Source organism: Nipponia nippon, unplaced genomic scaffold (assembly GCF_047370975.1).
Source record: "Nipponia nippon isolate SJK-2023a ecotype South Korea unplaced genomic scaffold, ASM4737097v1 scaffold_2, whole genome shotgun sequence".
NCBI lineage: Eukaryota > Metazoa > Chordata > Aves > Pelecaniformes > Threskiornithidae > Nipponia > Nipponia nippon.
Window position 1 is genome coordinate 20,702,390 of NW_028262336.1, and position 20,056 is coordinate 20,722,445.

Here is a 20,056-nt window from a genome sequence, read left to right on the forward strand (position 1 = left end):
CAAACCATTAAATAAAAGCTGTACTCTTCCTTGGTTTAGAAAATTCTGTTTCTAGGGGTTTTTTACACCACAAAATATTCTGTTATCATCAGAAAATTCTCTCTTGTGCGTAATGAATAACATTCCTGTACCTGTTCGTAAGTGTATATTTTATTTTTAGAACCACATATTGAGTTGCTAGAACATACTTGTACAGGCTATTAATAAAAAGCATCCTTATGGATTTATTTGTAATTTACTTGTGCCAGATCCTCAGATTAAAGCTATTACATGAGAACAAATGCTTGCCTTTTCCCCTCAGGTTAAACCTTTCTTAACTTTTAAGACGAGGCAGCTGAGCAGTGTAAACTTTTAATGAAGAACTTCTTAATTACTTGTGGAGACTCTTAGCTGATGAAAATGGTCATAACTCCCTAAAGTTACCCAGTTTAAACAAGTTAGCTGGCTGAATGTGAATGTCTCTAGAAAGTAGCTCTGTTAAGTCTTATGAAAAATAATAGAATATTTCGTTTCAGCTAATATGAAAAATCAGTAAGGATATCCTCCAGATTAATCAGCCATATGCTACATAGGCTTCTGATACGGGCCTGTGTTTACCAAGCTGTGACAGTCTAAGGGTGGCCTAATTATTCCCAATTCTGCACGTGGCTTGAAGTTTTTCCTTTTTGTTCCAGATCTGAAGAATAGCCTACATGCTTGAAAGCTTGTCTGTATTTTTCTAAATAAACATATAATTTTAGGCAGTACTTCCCTCTACAAAAGTTTGTTCTCGCAGATATATTAATTTAACTTCAACAGTAGTGCCCCCTTAGGTACTATCCTTACTTAGCTATACTCTGATAGCATAAAATGTTTTGTCATTATGAATAACCAAGTGAAGAAATAGAATTAAATATCCCTTAAGACATATTATAGTGTATTTATACTGTAACTCCAATGAAAACCTAGAATAAATGAAAATACTGAAAATAACAGGCTACTAATTTAGTTCCTCATTTTAGGTTGTGGTTTGATGCGGTCACAGTTGGGGTTTTTTTTCTGATGTCTCTTCCTGAATTCCTCTAGATCACTAGCAAGGAATCAATGGGAATTGATCCAATTTGTAGAACACAATTCTAATATTGATAGTAGTTTATATTCATTTGTTTCACCCTAATCTTTTATTAATGTTCATTTGCAAAATGCTGTTCATGCTGTTTCTTCCCCGTTTTGTACCCCCAAGCTGGTGATGATAATGAAATTTAGAGAAATGTAGCAAGAAATAATGAAGTTATATATTTTGGAATTAAATATGACATTTACTATTTTTGTAGTCATTTTTCAGTAGATGGCTTTAATTTCAGATAAACAGTGACCTGTGTAGAAACTCAGGTACATGAGAATCCTATAGTAGTAAGAAGTTGTGTCTGTTTAGGTCTTTTCAATTTTTCTTTATGTCCTTCAGGATGATGGGCCAGGGCATCAATACTGAATCATTTGGGGACTTTTAAGGATGCATCATCAATAAAACGTGTCATACAGACATATCTCCCTGGTACAAAAGAAGCAATAACTGATGGCATCGCTTTCTGTTACCAGTGGAAAAAAAAAATCACTGGCGACTTTTCTATGAATAGCAGAGCCATGGTTAAAAGTATGTTTAATATAATTTTTGAGGTTAGGATTGCACAAAGCACTTCAATGTAAGTAGCTGTGAAAATAAATGTGTGTGTCTGTTTTGAGGTGTTGCAGGAGCCGAGAGAATGAATAACAATAGTAAATATTTAGTATTTGTATTTTCTGATCATTTTGAAGGGTTAAAGATATGTAAATTAAAGCATGAATGGTGTTTAGTAGCTCCTGCTGCAGTCCAATAAAAGGGAGTAACTTACAGGTTTCAGTGGAAATCTCATTGGAAAAGGTTCCTCACTTTCACATAAATCTTTGGTGCTATCTGTCTGCCATTGGGCCACCTAAACTTCTTCTGAACTTGTATGATTAAGCCAAATCCTCTTGCTGCTTTGAAGATGTTGTCTGTGCTTGGGCTGAACTGACTAAACCTGAAACTGTTCCACCAAAAAGCTAGAGCACTCTCCTATCATGTCAAAATAGATGTTTGTTGGGGGTTTCTTTAATGCCTTAAGGTATGTGCCCAACTTAATGAATGGTGGCTCTGGAAATAGCTGTGGAAAGAGGGAATGAGATATTTTTCATCATGATGAGGGGGTTTTCCCTCTCAAATGAGGCCTCTCTCAAATGCTTCTGTGAAAGAAAAGTGTAGCAGCAATTGATAAGGGGCGGCTTGCTCCTTTTTTTCTCTTTGGTACTCAAGGCTTCACTTCTCATCTTCCTCTTCCAAAAGCCTGTTTGGGACTATAAAAAAAAAAAAAGGGAGGAGGGGGAGAAGAAGGAACTCCTTTTTATCTTCTTCCTGAAGTTTTGCATACTTACAGGTAAAAGTAATTTTCTGTTGAATTAAATGTTGGGGTTTGTTTTGTTGTTTTTTGGTTTTTGTTTTTTTTTTCTTTTTTACATAATGAATCAACCGATTACTGCTTAGGTGTTTTTTAAAGTGTAAGTTTTGTTTCACTGAAAAGAGGCTTTTCTGAGCAGCTAGGATATCAGAGACCTTGGTTTAAATTCCTCTTGTCTGGTACAGAAATTCAACCAAGATGTTCAGCCTTACTGGAGAGTTGTTTTGAGGTACATCTCTCTCTGTCAGTTCTGTGAAACCTGTTATAGAGTGATTATAGCATTTCTCTGAGGGATGAGGCACCGAGTTCAGCCTCTGCTTTGACTTGGACTGAGCTGTAAATTTTTCATACATCAGGTGAATTGTTCCAGGTTATATAATTCATTCCCTTCACTGTTTTTGGTACAGCGAGTAGTTCAAGAAGTATAATGATGTAAAATCATTCATTTTGTTTAGCAAAGCCAAGTGGAAAATCTCCTGATCCTACAGCACGGTAGTCATAAGAAATACATCACATCTTAACATTCAGGCCCTTTACCACCCATTCAACAGAGCGCCTTCACAGCAGTCGCATGGTGAAATGTGCCATGTAAGTCAATAGTACTTATTTCTGTTAAGTTTTAACGGGGGTTCCCAAGCAAAGGCAAAGCTGGATCTTGTGACAGAGCTGAAGTTAAATTCAGCCCAGTGCAGGGGGCCACAGCCCAAAATGTAGGACTTGGGCACAGACTTATCGTTCAGTGAAATGGATAGAATTCACCCACAGCAAGAACTGAACTTCAGTGATCATCATTAGTGACAGTCGTTTTCCAGCCAGTGACCATAATATAACATTAGTTGAATATCATGTTCGATATCAGGTGGAAAAGTAGCATTTCTCAAAGAATGAGAGGGTGAATAATGTCTGTGTGGTTTTGGATTGTAAATAAGTGCATTGTCACTAACAGATATCCTGTAAATATCAGTAGTGTTAAAAAGAGACTAATCCCCTCATTTCTGTCAGTGGAGGGATTGAAGCCAAGATTTTCATGCTAAATGGCTGCAAGTAGTTGTAGCCCGGTTTTTAAAGCTGCTGCTCTCATGTCCTGTTGGCTGTATTGAATGCACAGCATTTCTGAAATGGAGACTGCTCCTATTTAAACTCCTAAATGAGCCTTGCTAGAGGGCATCAGCATCGGTTGTTTTGTGAGGTGTTACGAGGAGGGCGGCCCATTTCTGGGAATGCCATGGCTGAGGGAGTATCTTGGGTAAGAAAGATCAATTCCTTTTGCAATTATATTTTGCACATGACGCCAGATGCTACAATGACACACAGAACACTCCAGTAGCTTTCAGTGCATCTTCCTCCTTCTTCATCGTTATGAGCAGTGTGTGGTTAAATCTCCTAGAAGGCAGTCAATCTTTCAAAATGGTGATCAGCAGGTTCATTGCTTGAAATCTCGGTCTGAGCTTTCTGTAGTCGATTATAAACATTTGCCCTAAAAGAAGTAGGCACAGCCTCTGCCTCTTAATTTAACAGAAGTCCCATCCTTCTGTCTTTTACTGCTGTAATTTAAAACTCTGACCCAGTCAATCCTTGAATGCAAATAAGTGAGCAATCTGGAGAAGCAGAATGTTGATCCAGTCACTCTACAGCCATTTTCAGAGCAGCTTTTAAAGGTGTCCGTGACATTGGCCGTTAGTGAGCCAGCAAAGATGAATGGACCAAAAAATGAACATATTTCACTTTTTTCATCTGCCAAGATGAAACACCATCGCGGTGTTTGATTGTTTTTTGTCATTTGCTCTTTTATTTTCTTAATTTGCACAACAGTATTTTAAAAGGCATGCTATCAATTCTTTAATTGACTTTTTTAAAGAAATATTTTTTCCAGGAAGTCCCCTTAAGTGGATTGGTCTTGAGGATTTTGGTTTCCTTTTTGTTTTTCTTTTGTAATTCATTTAAAAGATTTTGATTTGTAAGGATGCTGTCTCTATAAGAATGTTTTTTTTAAAAAAATGGAGAATATGAATGTTTGGCATCACATTTTAAATATGAGATTGACTGAGCTAGTAAAAGCGTCCAGAGAAAAAATCCACTTACGTTTTTTTGTAGTTGAATTTCATACATAGTTGCCTTAGGTGTTTTGTGAAACTTCAGAATGATTTTTAGCAGCATGTGCATTTTATTGAAAAAGAACGGTTACTTTCAGTCACTATAGAAGTCCAGAACGTATCTGCTTGTGAGAGAGCAAAGCATATCTTTCCTATTCAGGGTCTTTACAATAATTAATAAATTATCTGACACCTGTCAACAGGAAAAAGAAATAAGCAGCCTATTGTTGTGGTAGTGATATTCTTGCAAAGAGGTTTGCTTCTTGCAGTTTTTTTTAAACAAAATATGAATGTTTCATTTTAGGTGTTATCTGTTGGACAGTGCACCATCAAAAGTAAATTAAAAATAGAATTTAAGTTTAATAAACAGTTTTACATTAAGCTATATAGATGAGAGTAAAAAGATCTAGTGATATTGACAACGAATTCCTTTGGGTTGTGCTGTTTTGTTTTCAGAGCCACTGGGATTTTTATTTTATTTTTTGCTTTGAATTATTTAGTTCATTATTATGAGTTATCTTTGCGGTGCTTTGTGGTCTTTTGATCAGCAATTTATCTTGGGGTCTTAAAACACATGTTCATTTATGTGTTTAGCTGACCAGCTGCCTTCCCCCTTTTTTTTTTTTTTATGTGACATTAAAATTGAGTGTTTCCTTGCAAGCATCTTTCAGCTCAGAAAATGCATCTTACTCCTTATGCTGCTAAACTGTTGCCTTTTCATAGAGGGGCTCTACCCCTTTCCCCTGCCCCATCTTCCAGAAGAGGTAGAGCAGCCCCCCCGCCATGCTTGCCAAGACACAGTCGTCCCCCCCGCCTCCTCCCACAAAGAGGTGAAGTCCCCTGAGTCTGTAATTGCCAGGAGATGAAGCGATGATGGGGAGTGATCACAGTCAATAGCTTTGATTAACAATAAGGTGGAAAATTAGCAATGCTAGCATTCAGCTCCCCTGCCTTCCCGTCCCCATATGCTCGCCACAGCCTGCGCTGGCTGGTTGGCAGGGTGGCCACTGCGCCTGGCGGGCTGCAGAGCGAGACTTGGGAGTGGGCAGAGAGGGACAGTGGGCAGCGGTTTGGGGACCCTGGGCAATGCTCCCGGCCGCCTTTCGCTGGGCACCACCACGCAGGCGGGGGAAGGACGAAGTGTGCCGTGCGCTGGCACTGTGGCTCTTGCTGTCATGTGTGGATTTAATTGTGTCTGGACATGTTGTGATCGAAATGGCAACTACTGTTTCTCCTGTGACCCCATCAGCAGCTCTGGTGTTGTTTCCGACAGACTCCGACGACCTAGAGAGGGGGAACGACAGCGGGACACCACTCCCCACCTCTGATAATGGTGACAATTCGCTGGGCTACACAGGTAGAGTGCATCTTTCCAAAATATTCCTGACTGCCTACTTCTGACGCTTTCCACCTGCATCTGCCATTACCACCTGTACACGGTTTTTTAATCATCTTTGCTAGCTGGCTATCTTTCACCGTCACCCTAGAAGTTCAACGTTGTTAGTACTGTTGGGAAATATTATTGTGCCTTTTAACTAACCAAGATGACTGTCTTTTTGTGTGTGTTAGTACATTTCAGTTATTTAAATGTTTAAAGTAATTTTCTGTTGTTGAAACAATGCACCCATTATTTTCCTTCAAACTGTGTATATTAATGCATGAGACAATATATCATCTCAGAGAAATTTTTCCAAAGGCAGGAATTTTTCCATATGTTTATTTTGTTTTTTTTTTCTTTGTTTCTGTTATAAACAAAAGTAAAATATATTGCAGCAGGGAAAAAAAATCCAAATGAAAGTAAAATGTGACGGGAGAAGAATCTGTTTCGTTGACTTCTGCTTTGCATAAACTAGAGAAACGTGTCTCTAGGCCAAATAAGAAAAGCCACAGATAAGCAGCACCATACGGTGTGTTGCAGCAGCGATCTCTGAGGGACCCTATTCTGTATCTCCTCTGCACACCGAAACGATACCCAGCTCCAGGAGTCACGCTACTGACCACAGCCTGGGCTCAGCGACAGAGTCCCTGAGTCTAGGGCTTTCATGAACTACTGGTGGTCCAGTACAGTGGCAGAGTTTAGATCTAAATAACTTTCAGGTTGCGAAGGTAAGTATTAATTCTTCTGGTGGTAGCAACTTTTGGAAAGGGAAGGAGGGAGAATGAGTTGGACATTGAACTGGAAGATGTTCTTTAAATACTTTATTGGTGGGTTACTAGTGCTACGCCTGCTCACGCTGTGTAAAATTGCATATAGTTATTAACAAAAGTGTGTGAATCAGATATTCATAACTAAGACAGTCTTACAGGGTACAGGAAGAAGATGGGCAGGTATAAGAGTAAGGGAGTAATTTCTTGTCCATTCATAAAACTTCAGGTTTGTTATACACCACTTACAATGATTACAGCTTTCATCGCCTACCCCTCGCCATCATCCCTGCATGTGGTGTAAAACCTTGACACATCATTTTATTCCAGTTTAAAATACTTTTTTTCTAAAAAGGTAAAAAAGCAAAGCAATACGAATTTCCCCGCAGTCAAGAAGATAGATGCCTTCTTAGAAAAACATAGCATGAACCCTGCTGCATGTGGATTATTTAGACTTTTCTACCTTTTGAATATTCCTATTAATTTTTTTCTAAATATTCCCCCCCACTCTCAGAGTTTGGCATATCTATGCTCCCTGATGCATATGGGGTCATCACAGTGACAAAATGAAAATTAATATAGCTTAAAGAATGCTTTTTTTTCACTCACTTTAAGTTAGATTTTTGCTTTCAGAAAACAGGGCTGAGAATGGTGATCTCTGAGTCTTGTATTTAAACAGCTACTAATTTGCTTGGGACCACGAGTCAGACTCCATTATTAATAAAGTTGCTTAGTTTTACCTAGACAGGAGCAATGGGTTCCCCTCCAGCCCCACCGCCCCTCCCTGGCCTGGGGCTGGTGCCCGACAGGCAGATTCCCGCGCCCAACAGCCTCACGTCTGCCCACGGAGGGGGGAGAGGGGACCCTGTGTGTGCCTTCCACAAGCCCCCTTTGCCACAAGAGTAGTGGGGGTAAGAATTCAGGGGGAGACACCATCACCTTTTCCAACTGGCATGTTTCGGAGAGGGGCTGGAGGCTTGGCATGGGACCCCCCATGGCAAGCGCGCCGGCTGGGCGATGGCAGGCAGAGGGTGCAAGGGCTGCAGGTGGTGCTGCTCCGCAGTGGAGACTTTGTCCCCCCCTTGCAGGGCAGTATTTAAGGCATATAATGCAGTGTTTAAGACAGTAGCTCCCCTCTGAGCATGGGGACGTGGGATGACTTCCCGAGCAGAGCACAGACCCTTCTGCGTCTATCCACCCACGAGGATCCTTCACCCGTATCAAGGTGCACATGTGCGTCTGGGCGCCGCATCCGAGGACAGGCCTCTGCGGGGTACTGCAGCTGTTTAACCTGCCTCTCGGAGACTAATGGGGTCGTTTGGGAGGACTGGCAAAACCAAACCCTGGCCTAGTAGTTCCCCAGAGGCTCTGGATCTTAACTCAAGTCTGTATTTTAATAGGCATTTTCCAAGCAAGCACAAAAGTCAGGATCAAGTTAGAAGCAAACACAAGCTGAACAAAAATGAAAACCGAGAGGATGGCTGGTTTTGTTTAATTGGAGTTTTTGTGCCTCTGTTTGAATGAGCACTGAATGAAGGAAAGACCAAGTTTTTAATGTTTAAAGATTTAATGGTACAGTATTTTTTTTCTCCACTATGTAATAGCAATCAGTAGCACTATATGTGTATACCTTGGTTTATATGGAAAGGCCCTGAGGTATTTATTAAAATTAGTCCAACAGGTTTCTATAGAATCAGTAAGGATTTTTAAAAATAACATTAACTGTAATACAATCTTATAGGTGAAGTTACATTTTTTTCTAATTTATGGGCCCACTTATGTGGGCCTAGTATGGACTTCCTGGATTTCACAGAAGTATTCTTAGATCATTTTTTGTTCTCTCTTAACTATAGAATTCCATTCTCCAAAAGGAAAACCATTCCAGAAGCTTGTTTGTACTGAAAATTCTCTGACTCATTCCTAAAATCACTCAGATAAAGTCCAGGATGTCTGGACCCACGGGCAAAAAAAGCAGCAGTTTATTTTTTAATCCTGTATTTATCTTCAGGTGGTGTCTGAATGGACAAAACCCAAACAAGCTGTACTGCCATACAGTCGGGTCATAAATTTTTACTCGTACTAAGAGCAGTGATAGATCTGTAGGGCACATCTTCCTTCCAGTTCCATATAAGTTTAGCTGCAAGGTAAATAAGCAAAGTATTAGCTAGTATGGGAAGTTTCAGAGTTAAAGATTATAATTTTTTCCTACATGTCTGCCTTTCCATATGTGTTTTTCAGTATGAATATATGCAGCTGTTTCATGCTGTTCTTAAGTGGAGATACATGACTCCTAGAGAGTGTTTCAGTGTGTTCTCCTAAAGTCCGCTTTAAATCAGGAGATTTTTGGCTATCCCATTAGGGTCTGATGTTTCCACTGTGGATGTGAGCAGTTGCCTTGAGAAGTAACCTTGTACCGAACAGGAAACACATCGGTTTCAGGGGGAGAGAGAGGAGTTGCTAACCCAAGCTATTTCAGATGAAGATTGAAGTTGTTAATAAATTTCAAGACCATTATTATGGGAAAATGATGAACTCGCATTTGACTTTTCATGCTTCTTAGTATGTTACAGCACCAAACTCTAGATTTTTTATCTCCCTAATCAATACAGTAATGTGGTATCCAATAGATGGTTGCACTTTTTATAGATCATCAGGTTTTTATTATCAAAATAATTATTATTAGTTATTAACTGTAGACCCAAATGGAGAGGCTGTATACGCATCTATATGAAAGACGATCACTTTTGGAAAGTATTTGTAATGTAAATAAATAGGGGCTGAATAAATAACAAATTGAGAAAGGCAGTTCAGTCACTGAGGATTGTTGTTAGACTGAAGGAACTTATAGGAAGGTTTTCTCTTGTGTATTTGATATGACAGAAATGCTAAGAATAAAAAACACCTAAAGGCTGATGTGACCATATAGGTAGCATATTAAATATGCTAGACATATCTGGATTGATTCAGCAAAGGATTTAGGATTAAAAAAAAAAAAAAAAAAAAAAACCAACCAAAACTTTTAGTTGTAACTCTGTCAGTTTAAAGAAATGAGCCAGGAAGATTACCTTGTCTACATCTTCACAAAAGACCAATTCTACTCTGTAAGGGCCAGATTGGAAAATAATTGCATAGTTAAGATGTGTAATAGTAAACATCTAAATTACTATTTTAACTACGTGCATAAAGAACAGGCCAGGTCACAGTGACATTCAACAGGATAAAAGCATACGATTTAGATACTTTGCGTTGTATTTAATTTGCCCTAAGGAAGACATCCAAAGTAGTTTTCTGAAATGCTCTATAACTATGCCTGTTTCTCTTTCTACAGACTTTAAGGGAACTCCAGGTGACTAGCAGTGATGTAGATACCTAAAAATGATTGCAAGTAATCCCACCTTTCCATCAGTTTGGATCTAGGTTCTGAAAGGAGAACTAGGTGGTAGGAGTGTGCACCAGAGAATGTAATGAAATCTTTTCTGATCACCAAAGGAAGGCAGGGGAACGGAAGATGCAAGTAGGAATTCAGTTCTTTTTCAAGTTTAGGCTGTGGAGATGTCAGGCACAGGCTATTGTTTGCACACTTATTTTAAAGTAGAGAGAAACCTTTAGGTTACCCATTGTTATTTTTTTCATTAAAGTCCTGGAGGTAAGTACAGGGACAAACAGAAAAGGAAGGGAAGCAAGGAAAAAGATCTAGGAGAGTTTCCACTGTATACCAGAGGAGAAATATGGCGAATCATCCAAATAAGATACTGGAAGAACTCAGGAAACGGAAAATTTGGAAAAAAAGCTCATAGAAGGAAGGGCCTTAAATAACGTCAGGCTTTCCAAGAGAAGAACTTGTGGTTAGTGGTGAAATAGAGCAGATGATGTGCTGAATGATGTCCCCTAATGCCTGAGGAGCTTTGAGAGCCACAACCCTGCAGCAGGGAGCAGGGATTGAGGAAACCTGAAGAGCGTAGGACAAAACTGTCATGACTAAAGCTACTAAACATACTTTGCTGTTTAATGGTTACCTGTTAGAACAGATTCTCAAGAAAAGAGTAAAGCAATTAATATTTCCACATCAGACTTCACATGTGGTTTGCCAGCCTGATTAGTAAAGTAACTGTTCACTCTTAGCTCACAGGCTGCTTTTTTCCTCCCCAAAATAGCGTAAGGGCTGTAAGCGGCAAGTATGAGCCTCAGCTATTTTCCACATTATCAGTGGCTGCAGAGTGATCTCTGAGATTGCATTGTGCGGTGCTATCGAAGTGTGCGCATCCATTATGTTCCAGGAAGTAGCACATTTCCTGGTAAATCAACTGTGACATAAATATCGGGGATCATTTAACAGATCACAGAGTATTGCCTGTGTTGCAGAGACCAGAATGATGGCTTGTTAAATTAACACTATATAGTCAAACATTTGCAGACAAGGATCACCACTCCTCATTAAGTAGATTCATGGCTTTCTAAAGGAATCTTTCCAAATAAACTTTTTTATTCATAGTTTCCTCAAAAGACTCTTCCAGAAGAAATCCTGTGGTTCCCACTTGCGACTCAAAGTTAGCCTTCATTTTTTTTCCCCTGATTTTAATCATGAAATCATTGTGACAGTGTTCTTTTTGTATGACCAGGGATCTCATCCCTTTTCTCACATCACCTTTCTTTTTTACTACTATGTTGTTATGTGATCAGGAGAACTGTTTGTAGTGGATCACGGCTTGTCCCATGGCAAATAAGACAGATTGCCCTTGGTGAGCGTTTCAAGAAATGGAGGGGAAATCTCTCTTCATTGCATGGCTATTTCTGAGACATTTCTTCTTCCATTCCAGTAATTTTACATAGGTTATCCTATGTATTATAGAGTGCTTGTTTTAAAAAGTGGAAAGACTTCTTTGACGTCAAAGGTGGAAATCTACAGTAATACTTATCCTGTGAGAAATGGAGTATTTTTCAGCCATTTCTTTTCTAACAGATTAGTAGATGTAGTAAATGCACATACAGATTTTGTGGCTGAGAGAAAGAGGTGAGAGGAGAAAAAGATATGAAATGCAAGAGGGTGACAAACAAGAATGTTGTAAAGAAATAGCTGCTATTTGATTTGACATTCCTTCTAAATTACCATCTTTACTTTAAGGATTAGTTGGAAAGAATGAGCAATATTGGGGAAAAAACACATGAAACAAAAGCAGAGTTTGGCTAATGGCATGCAAAAAGTGGTGAATGAAGATGGAGGTTGTAGAGTTTGGATATTTTGGGTTGGGAGGAGGCTGTAATTTCAGAAGTGAAGCAGGTAGGTAGCGATGTCTGAACAAAAAAAGATCTTGTTTCTGTACAAGTATTCCAAGTGAGCTATCGGCATGTCTTATATTGCACTGCGTTCATCGTGTCCAACAACCTGAAGAGAAAAACAAACACTTGTTCACACTGCAGAACCAGTAGACATCTGACAGCTGAATGAATCACTAGATTTGAGAGCTGCAACATGAATTTAATTGCAGTTACAGAATCCTTATTCCTAGTGGTAATACACAGTAGACTTCTGCTTGACTTTTACATCTTAGGATATGTGCAAAGCTAGCAGTTAAGACCTTTTTCATCGTCTTTCTCTTTTTTAAAACTTGCCAACTGAGCAAGTGTGCTCTTGAGTCACTGGGAGAATGAACACAGAGCCCCATGATACCAATTTTACAAAGTGACTTCTTGGAGTACATCTGCACTCTAAATCCAGGAACAGATGGATACTGTTATGCTTATTCAAAAAAAAAAAAAAAAAAGAAAGAAAGAAAGAAAAAAAAAATCCCCTGCTCTTGTCTTTCAGCAATCTCTCTTTTCCCCCTGTCAATCTAAACTGCCAGAAAGGTCCTTTCAGTTTTGTGCTTCTCTTTGCAAGCATTTTTCTGACACAGATACTGAGGGGTTTTTTTTTATATGTATTAAAATACAGATGTAAATATAACACCAATCAATAGAATTGCCTGTCAACGATAGCAATGCTTGGGCAATAATAATTTAATTAAAACATATAGTAGCAATATTGGAGCACAGATACTCCCACTTACATAAATCTTGCACTGCCAGTTTTTATGAAAAAGTTTATAGAAAATCTCCTCCTCTATTTATTGTGCTATACTTCAAGGCAGAGATTTGATTAAACCAGGAAGCAATGGCAACATCCCATGTTTCTCAACCAGTTAGTGAGTTTTCTGGTAGCCATCAGACCAATTTCAAATGACACCCCCACCACCCTACCCCACCCCACCCAGAAAAAAAGATAGCAAAACATTGTGTGAAGAATTTGTCTAATAATGACATTAGTAGCAGTATATGCCCCTATATAGCTGAGATACTAGGGATTGTTCTATACAACCGTATCTCAGGAAGATGAATTTGAGCTAGAGAAGGTGCAGGAAAGGCCTATTAAAATAATCAGGGAATAGAAAACTTATTTTGACAGAGGCCTTAATGAAAGGGGGATGTTCTTAGAGAACACATAGAAAAAAAAAAATTAGCTACAGAGCACGTTGACTATACAACTTGAAGAAATCCTGTTATTGGTAATTTGCCTATCTTCAAACAGCGCTCAAAATGTGTGCTCCTATAATGAGTGATTCTAAGCTTTTACTTACACGTTGCTACTTGACAAAAGAATAAGCAAGCATAAAATGGGCCCTAGTTAATTTAGGATATTTTACAGAAATTTAGGATGTTTTACAGCAGCAGATTCTCAAGCAGTTTTCAGACATGAGTTTGAAATCTCTTTTCCAAAGATTTAAATTTGTGATAGGCTATGATAGACTATGCATGCTAGATTTGATTCCCCAGGATGAGCATTTTAATCTTGAGTTCGTGCATTCCTAATCAACCATGAGACAAGTAAAATCAAAATAAAAGGCGTTCACAGCATATTATACTTTCTCTTTTCCATTTGGACTGTCACAGACAGGAACCCCTGGAGTTGATGAGAGGCTTTCTGCTGAGGGCCTCCTAGCAAGAGTAAAGACAGAGCAAATTACCCCCAGACACTGCTGTCAGTTCAGTGAATTAAGTATGCAAAGCAATTTGTGAAGATGTTCAGAAGTGCAAATTTCTGCCGGTAGGTCAAAAGAGTATGAATAATTGTCACAGGATGAGAAAGGTAAGAGGAGATCGCTCCCTGGCCTCATCAGGGTGTGTTATACAAGTTAGTGTTTTGTTTTAGCCAGGCAATTTATTTTATTTAAAGAAGTAGGAAGTTAGTAACGCACATGGTCTTATTAAATGCATAGCAGTGAAATGTACTGTATAGATGACAACATTCATTTATTGTGTCTAAAATAATGCACTTTCTTGAGTATTATAGGAAAAGAAAAACGTTGAAAGGTAATTTCTTATAATTCGGCTATTAGCAGTGTTGGTCATTTTTCATAATAATTACTGTATAGGATCATGGATTTACAGGATAGTTCAGGTTAGAAGCAACCGTTGGAGGTCTCTAGCCCAACATCCTGCGCAAGCAGGGTCAGCTGTGAGGTCAGACCAGGCTGCTCAGGCCGTGATCCAGTCAGGTCTTGAAAACTTCCAAAGACAATGCTGGCACAGCCTCTCTGGGCCACCCGCTCCATTGCCTGCCTGTCCTCATAGGCAAAAAATTTCTCCTTATATTCAGTCTGAACCTCTTTTGTTTTGACTTCTGCCTGTTGTCTCTCACCCTGCCACAGAACACTGTGAAGAGTGTGTCTCCATCTCCTCAGTGACCTCCCTGCCAGTATGGGCAGGTGGCTGTTCGGTCCGCCAATAACTGCCTCTTCTCCAGGCTGAACAAGCCCTGGTCCCTCAGCCTCCCAGGCAGGTGCTCCACCCCTGACCGTCCTGGTGACCCTCTGTTGAACTCGTCCCAGTTTATCAATGTCTTTCTTGTACTGGGAGGCCCAAAACTGGATGCAGTACTCCAGATGAGTGCTGAATAGGGTGGGGGATAATCCCTTTCCTTGATCTACCACCTGTGCACTCACACAGCCCAGGATGGTGCTGGCCATCTCTGCTGCCAGGGCAGGCTGCTGGCTCATGCTCAGCTTGCTGCTGGCCCAGAGCCCCAGGGCCTTCCCAGAAGAGCTGCTCCCCAGCGCAGCAGTCCCCAGCCTGTATGGATGCAGGGGGTTCTTCCTTCCTTCCCACAGCAGGACTTTGCATTTGTCCTTTTTAAATTTCAGTAGGTGCTTGTTGGCCTGTTTCTCCAGCCAGTCTGGCTCCATCCGGGTGGCAGCCTTGCTGTTGGGCATGTGGACTGGTTCCCCCGGTCTGGTTTTGCCTGCAAACATGGTGAGTGTGCCCTCCCGCACCTCCTCCAGGTCACTGACAAAGATCTTAAGCAGACCAGGTCCCAGGACAGACCTGGCGGTCCCTCGTCTTGTTACTGTTCTTCAGGTAGGCTGCAGCCCATTAACCATTACCTTCTGAGATGATGAATCATCAAGTTTTCACTCATCTGGTGGCTCACCCATCCAGACCATAATGTCCCTGCTTGGGTACAGGAATATTGTGGGAGACAGTGTTGAACGCAATACATGGGAGTCTAAAAAACCAAAGATTCTTTCAAATTAGGATTTCCCATCAAAACTGACCTCTCCTTTTAGCACTGTTTATAATTGCAACTCTTGTCCCAGCATCACAGCTTCATACATCAACACTGAATAAGAAAACAAAAACCAACATCTGTCAGAAGATCCAGAGCTATTTTTATCCGATCCTTCTGGAAGTACTACCAGACATTTATTTCAGTGCTTTATACGCGTCTGTGCATGTGTGATTCTTGTATGTTACTTATCCATAACCCGTAACAAGTTGAGCCATCACCTGCAAGCGTTGAAACATTGTAAAAAGCTTTTTAGAAGGAACCGTATTGATTTTCAGTGACCCTTGTATAAGAAAAGAGACATTCTTCTGTGGTACAATTTACAGTTTACTGGACAATATATTATTTATAGGGTTTCTGCCTGATACTTCCTAAAAAGCAGTGAAAAATTGCTACTAAAACTCACTGCTGCTTTCTTTATTGCAGAAAATCCTAAATTATTTTGCACTCCTAAATATAGGCAGAACCCTAACTTTATTTTTTTTCAAACTATGAATATTACGAAATAATGCCTTCCAAATCTGCACTAGCTTTTTGATTAGATTCTCTGCCTCTTCTTAGACTCTTCCTTTTTTTCCCATCAGATGGTTCTTCTGAGGTAATAAACTCCAGTTGCTTCATTCTCCTGTTCTCTTCTTTTTTTTTCTTTTTTCCTAATGTCATGGTTAATTTCTGAATATGCAACGGAAAAGAAGGGTTGCAGTTTTAACTTGGAATGGAGTAACCAGCCCACTCAAACACTTGTAACTTGCCGACTCCAAAATCACTGAAAAACTATTTTCTGTATTTATTTCTGTCTAATCTTTAACAGAATTAATTTCTCTGTCTTGTTTCTGGATTAGTGCGAAGCCAAATATAAGGTTTTGCTCTTTCTGTTAGGAGTAAGTATCGTCCAAGGGAAACCGAATTGCTTCTCAGTAAATTTAAACTTCTGAATAGCAAAGTATCATTTGCTTCATTTTCAGTAAGATTGTTTACTTGTACTCTGATGTGTAATGAGGCCTTTCGTCATTTCATATGTAATTATTTTTCTTTAATTTTTTGTTTAAAAACAAATGGATAATATTGCAGTCTTCGTATCAATGGAAATGGTAAACTTTGACAGGAAGCACAAGAGAAAGGAAAAGGAAGGTGAAAGGATCATGAACTTACTGAGAAAGCAATTGCAAAGTTAGTGTTCTGGATTTCTTACAAGGCCTGAAATAGCAAATTTTGCATAAAAGTCTGGTGGGGAAGCAAGATGCCTGTTTCTCTGGAAAAAACTACTGTGCAATGTTCAGGTATTATACAGAGTTTAGAGACCTTTTTTAATGAACAGTAAATACATCACAGAAGGCTGAAAATGGCTTGGGGGTTATTTTTTCGGCCAAAATTGTAGCTGTTTAATTACATCTTTCAGACCATTATCAAATGGATAAAATAGAAAGAAAGATCATTTGGAAAAGATACTGTAGGAATTTGTTGGGAATAGTGTGAATATTGTTGCACAAATTGTTATCGACACGATTTTCAGTTCTTGAGCATACAATATCACCCATGGGATTACTGGATTTTTATGCAAAATTTGTATGCATAAATATAAATACTTCTCCTTCTGGGTTTATTAAGAATTACTTAATCACTTAATTAAGAATTACTTAATAAAGTTATATCCATAACATAATCAAAACTATCAGATAGGATGCAACGAGAAATTAAATAAACACTCTCTAAAAAAAAAAAAAAAAGCAGAGCTGATATAGATATCACATTCAACATTTGGGGTTTTTTTTCCACATTTTGGGGGCTTTCCAAGAATGTATTGAAGATCTGGAGGAAAAAATAAAATTCTCCATAATCACAATGTTTTGATTCCAGACAGCCCCTGATGGAAATTCTTCAACATTCAAGATCTTGTAAGGGTTTACAAGCCAGGTAGACAGCAAAATCATGCCAAAGGGAAGGTTTTATAATGAAGTGAAGAACTTTCAGGGGAAATGTTTTTTTTTAGGTAAAGGAGGTGTGCATTTTTCTTAACAAGCGAGATTACTTGTAACACATTGCTAAGAGCCGGGCAGTCACAATCTAGGCTTTACTTCAGCACATCAGCATAGCAAGCCATTTTTTAGCTTATTAAGAATGGGCAATATTGAGCTAAAAGTTAAATAAAGTTTGTAATAACAGGCAGGGATCTCATCAATGTATATAAATATCTAAAGGGAGGGTGCAAAGAGGATGGAGCCAGGCTCTTCAGTGGCGTCCAGTGACAGGACAAGAGGTGATGGGCACAAACTGAAACACAGGAGGTTCCCTCTGAACATCAGGAAACACTTTTTCACTGTGAGGATGACAGAGCACTGGCACAGGTTGCCCAGAGAGGTTGTGGAGTCTCCATTCTTGGAGATATTCAAAAGCTGCCTGGACATGATCCTGGGCAACCAGCTATAAGTGGCCCTGGTTGAGCAGGGGGACTGAGCAAGATGACCTCCAGAGGTCCCTGCCAACCTCAACCAGTCTGTGATTCTGCAATGTAAGAACTTAAACAAACAAACAAACAAAACCTTTGTTGATCTTAACCTACCTGAAGTTAACTATTTTCTTGTCCAAAAATGTTCCTGAAAAACTAATACTTATAAGATGCAAGGAACAGCAAGATTATTTGGCTCCCTTAAACTCCAGAATGCAGAGACTTTATCTTTCCAGAAAAAGATGAAAAACACCACTGAGATTAGGAGCTGTTTGCTCTTTCTTCCAGGAGCACAACCTAGAGTTGTAGAGCCCTATTGTTATTGACAGGAATGTGCTTTTGCCGTACAAGTGTGTTAGAATAAGCTTCTGTTGTTTAAGTGCTTTATAAACTCAAAAAAAATTATATACAAATTCAATATAAGTTAATTATAAGCTTATTTGCATGTATACACACAAGTGTGTCAGGCTAGCTTGTCTCTGTGTTTCTGTGCTTGCCAACATGCTGAATATCAATCCAAACCAAGACAGCTACAAATAGTATCAAGAGAGTACGGACTCAGAGGACAACGGAATAGAGAGGATAAGTGATTTTTTTTTTAAACCCACATGACTGTAAATATAATACCTAGAAAGAATATACTTGGTGAGATCTGTTTCTTAATAGGTCTATAAAAGTTCTCTGAAGAGTGGATGCAGCTAGTTTTAAAATCTGAATAATTAATTCTTTTGTAATACCCAGATGGCATCTTTATGAGTTTTCTACTTATTTGGTTGGAAAATGTCCTTGTATTAAGGTTAAGGTCTTTTTGTAGCTGCAGATGCTCTTAAAATCTGCTGTCCAGAAGCTGAACTGAGATAAAGAAGAAGCGTCATGACACATTTATTTTGGCAGCCTGATCAAAGCGGGACGGCTGTGTTTAGGCAGACAAGTGTATCAAAGTGATGCAGTTTGAAATGGCTGAGTTGGCGTTCCTAAAACTGTGTCCCCGTGACAGGCTCTGCAATGGTGCCGGCAGGGCAGCGCAGAGTTAGAAAGTGGTGTACATCCGGCAGGACACAGCTTGAAGTGAATATAGTGAGAAATTATGATTCACTGCAATCCTTTGCTGCGTATATTAATTTCCCTCTAGCCATAACACATCTGTTCATGGTAAGACTGATCCAGTGCCCACCCAGCTACAGTCCATTTACTTCAGCAAGCAATGGATCCAATAAATACTATGCATGGGAAGATTTTAAAAAATTACTAAAAACTGAGTTAAGGGCACGAGTCCAACTAGAACAACATAGGATCCTAAGTCCTCTAGCAACTTTTGAAATGTAGTTTCCTTCTTTTTTCTACCAAGTAGTGGAGAGTCCAGTCCTGCAAGGTATGGTGCATTTCTTAATTATATTTTTTTGCTTGCTTATTTGTTGTCTTTTCCAGTAGGGGTAAAGAACATACTTTCAAGGCTATGTTAGAGCACTCAAATAATAGAAAAAGTGGATTTTAAATCTGTCATTTGTCAGTATGGTTAAAATTAGATTTGAAGTCTTTCTGTTGCAAGAAGTTTTTTAAATAAATAGATAAAAGCCTCTTCTGAATTTGCTTTTCAGTATCTCAGAATTGGTGGGTTTTGTTTATTTTTTTACTAGAAGAGGTCAAAGGAATAAAAATTTATTCTGGATTCTTCTGAAAACACCCGATTCCAACATATGCACACAGATTACATAGTCAGGCCTGGGACTTGGATTATAATGAGCCTCTCTTGTGAAATAAGCTGTAGTTTGGAATAAAGTGGAATATTCTATATAAGTGGAATATTTTTAGATAAGTGTTACATAGAAGTCAGTGGGTGAAGCACTGCAAATACCCACTGGCCACTTGTCTCTTCTACTGTAATGGAGCAACAGTGGAGAGTTACAAGGGCCTAAGTGATTAGCCTGCCTCTTCCCTGCAAAAGGGCTCCTTATAAACAATTTAGTCCGTGTTTCCTGCTGAGTCAGTGAGCTTGGCTTCTCAGTGCCACTACAAGCAGGCAAGGAAGAAAATAGTATGGATAGAAGGAAAATGATAGTCTGGGGATGAAAATGAGGAGGACTGGAAGAGTTTGAATGTTTCCTGTACTTTCATGTATTCAAGTAGAAGTCCAGTTAGATAGCTGGTTATAAGCTACTGAGAGTCATGACATGACACATAGTGTATGCAGTCTTCTGATTAACAGGTATTGATATGTGTTTCTTTAAAAATAACACTGCAGATTTCTTGGTTAAAGAATTTCTTAACCAATAAGCTAGATTACTGCCTATCCTCAACTTTCATCCTGAGGCATAAAGGG

The 20,056-nt window shown here is 39.2% G+C and overlaps 1 protein-coding gene and 1 long non-coding RNA gene across 3 annotated transcripts in view; one reads left to right on the top strand and one right to left on the bottom strand.

The window, feature by feature from the left end:
* ROBO1 (roundabout guidance receptor 1) overlaps positions 1 to 20,056 on the top strand; it is a 735,949-nt gene that overhangs the window by 349,433 nt on the left and 366,460 nt on the right. For both annotated transcript variants that reach the window (XM_087757517.1, XM_087757518.1), the window contains one exon: positions 5,820 to 5,903. In XM_087757517.1, coding sequence (XP_087613643.1) covers positions 5,820 to 5,903 — 84 coding nt within the window. The remainder of the gene's footprint in view (positions 1 to 5,819; positions 5,904 to 20,056) is intronic.
* The window catches only part of LOC148055685 (uncharacterized), a 63,519-nt gene continuing 51,826 nt past the window's right edge, over positions 8,364 to 20,056 (bottom strand). The window contains exon 4 of the long non-coding RNA XR_015704842.1: positions 8,364 to 12,074. This is a non-coding gene — a long non-coding RNA (uncharacterized LOC148055685). The remainder of the gene's footprint in view (positions 12,075 to 20,056) is intronic.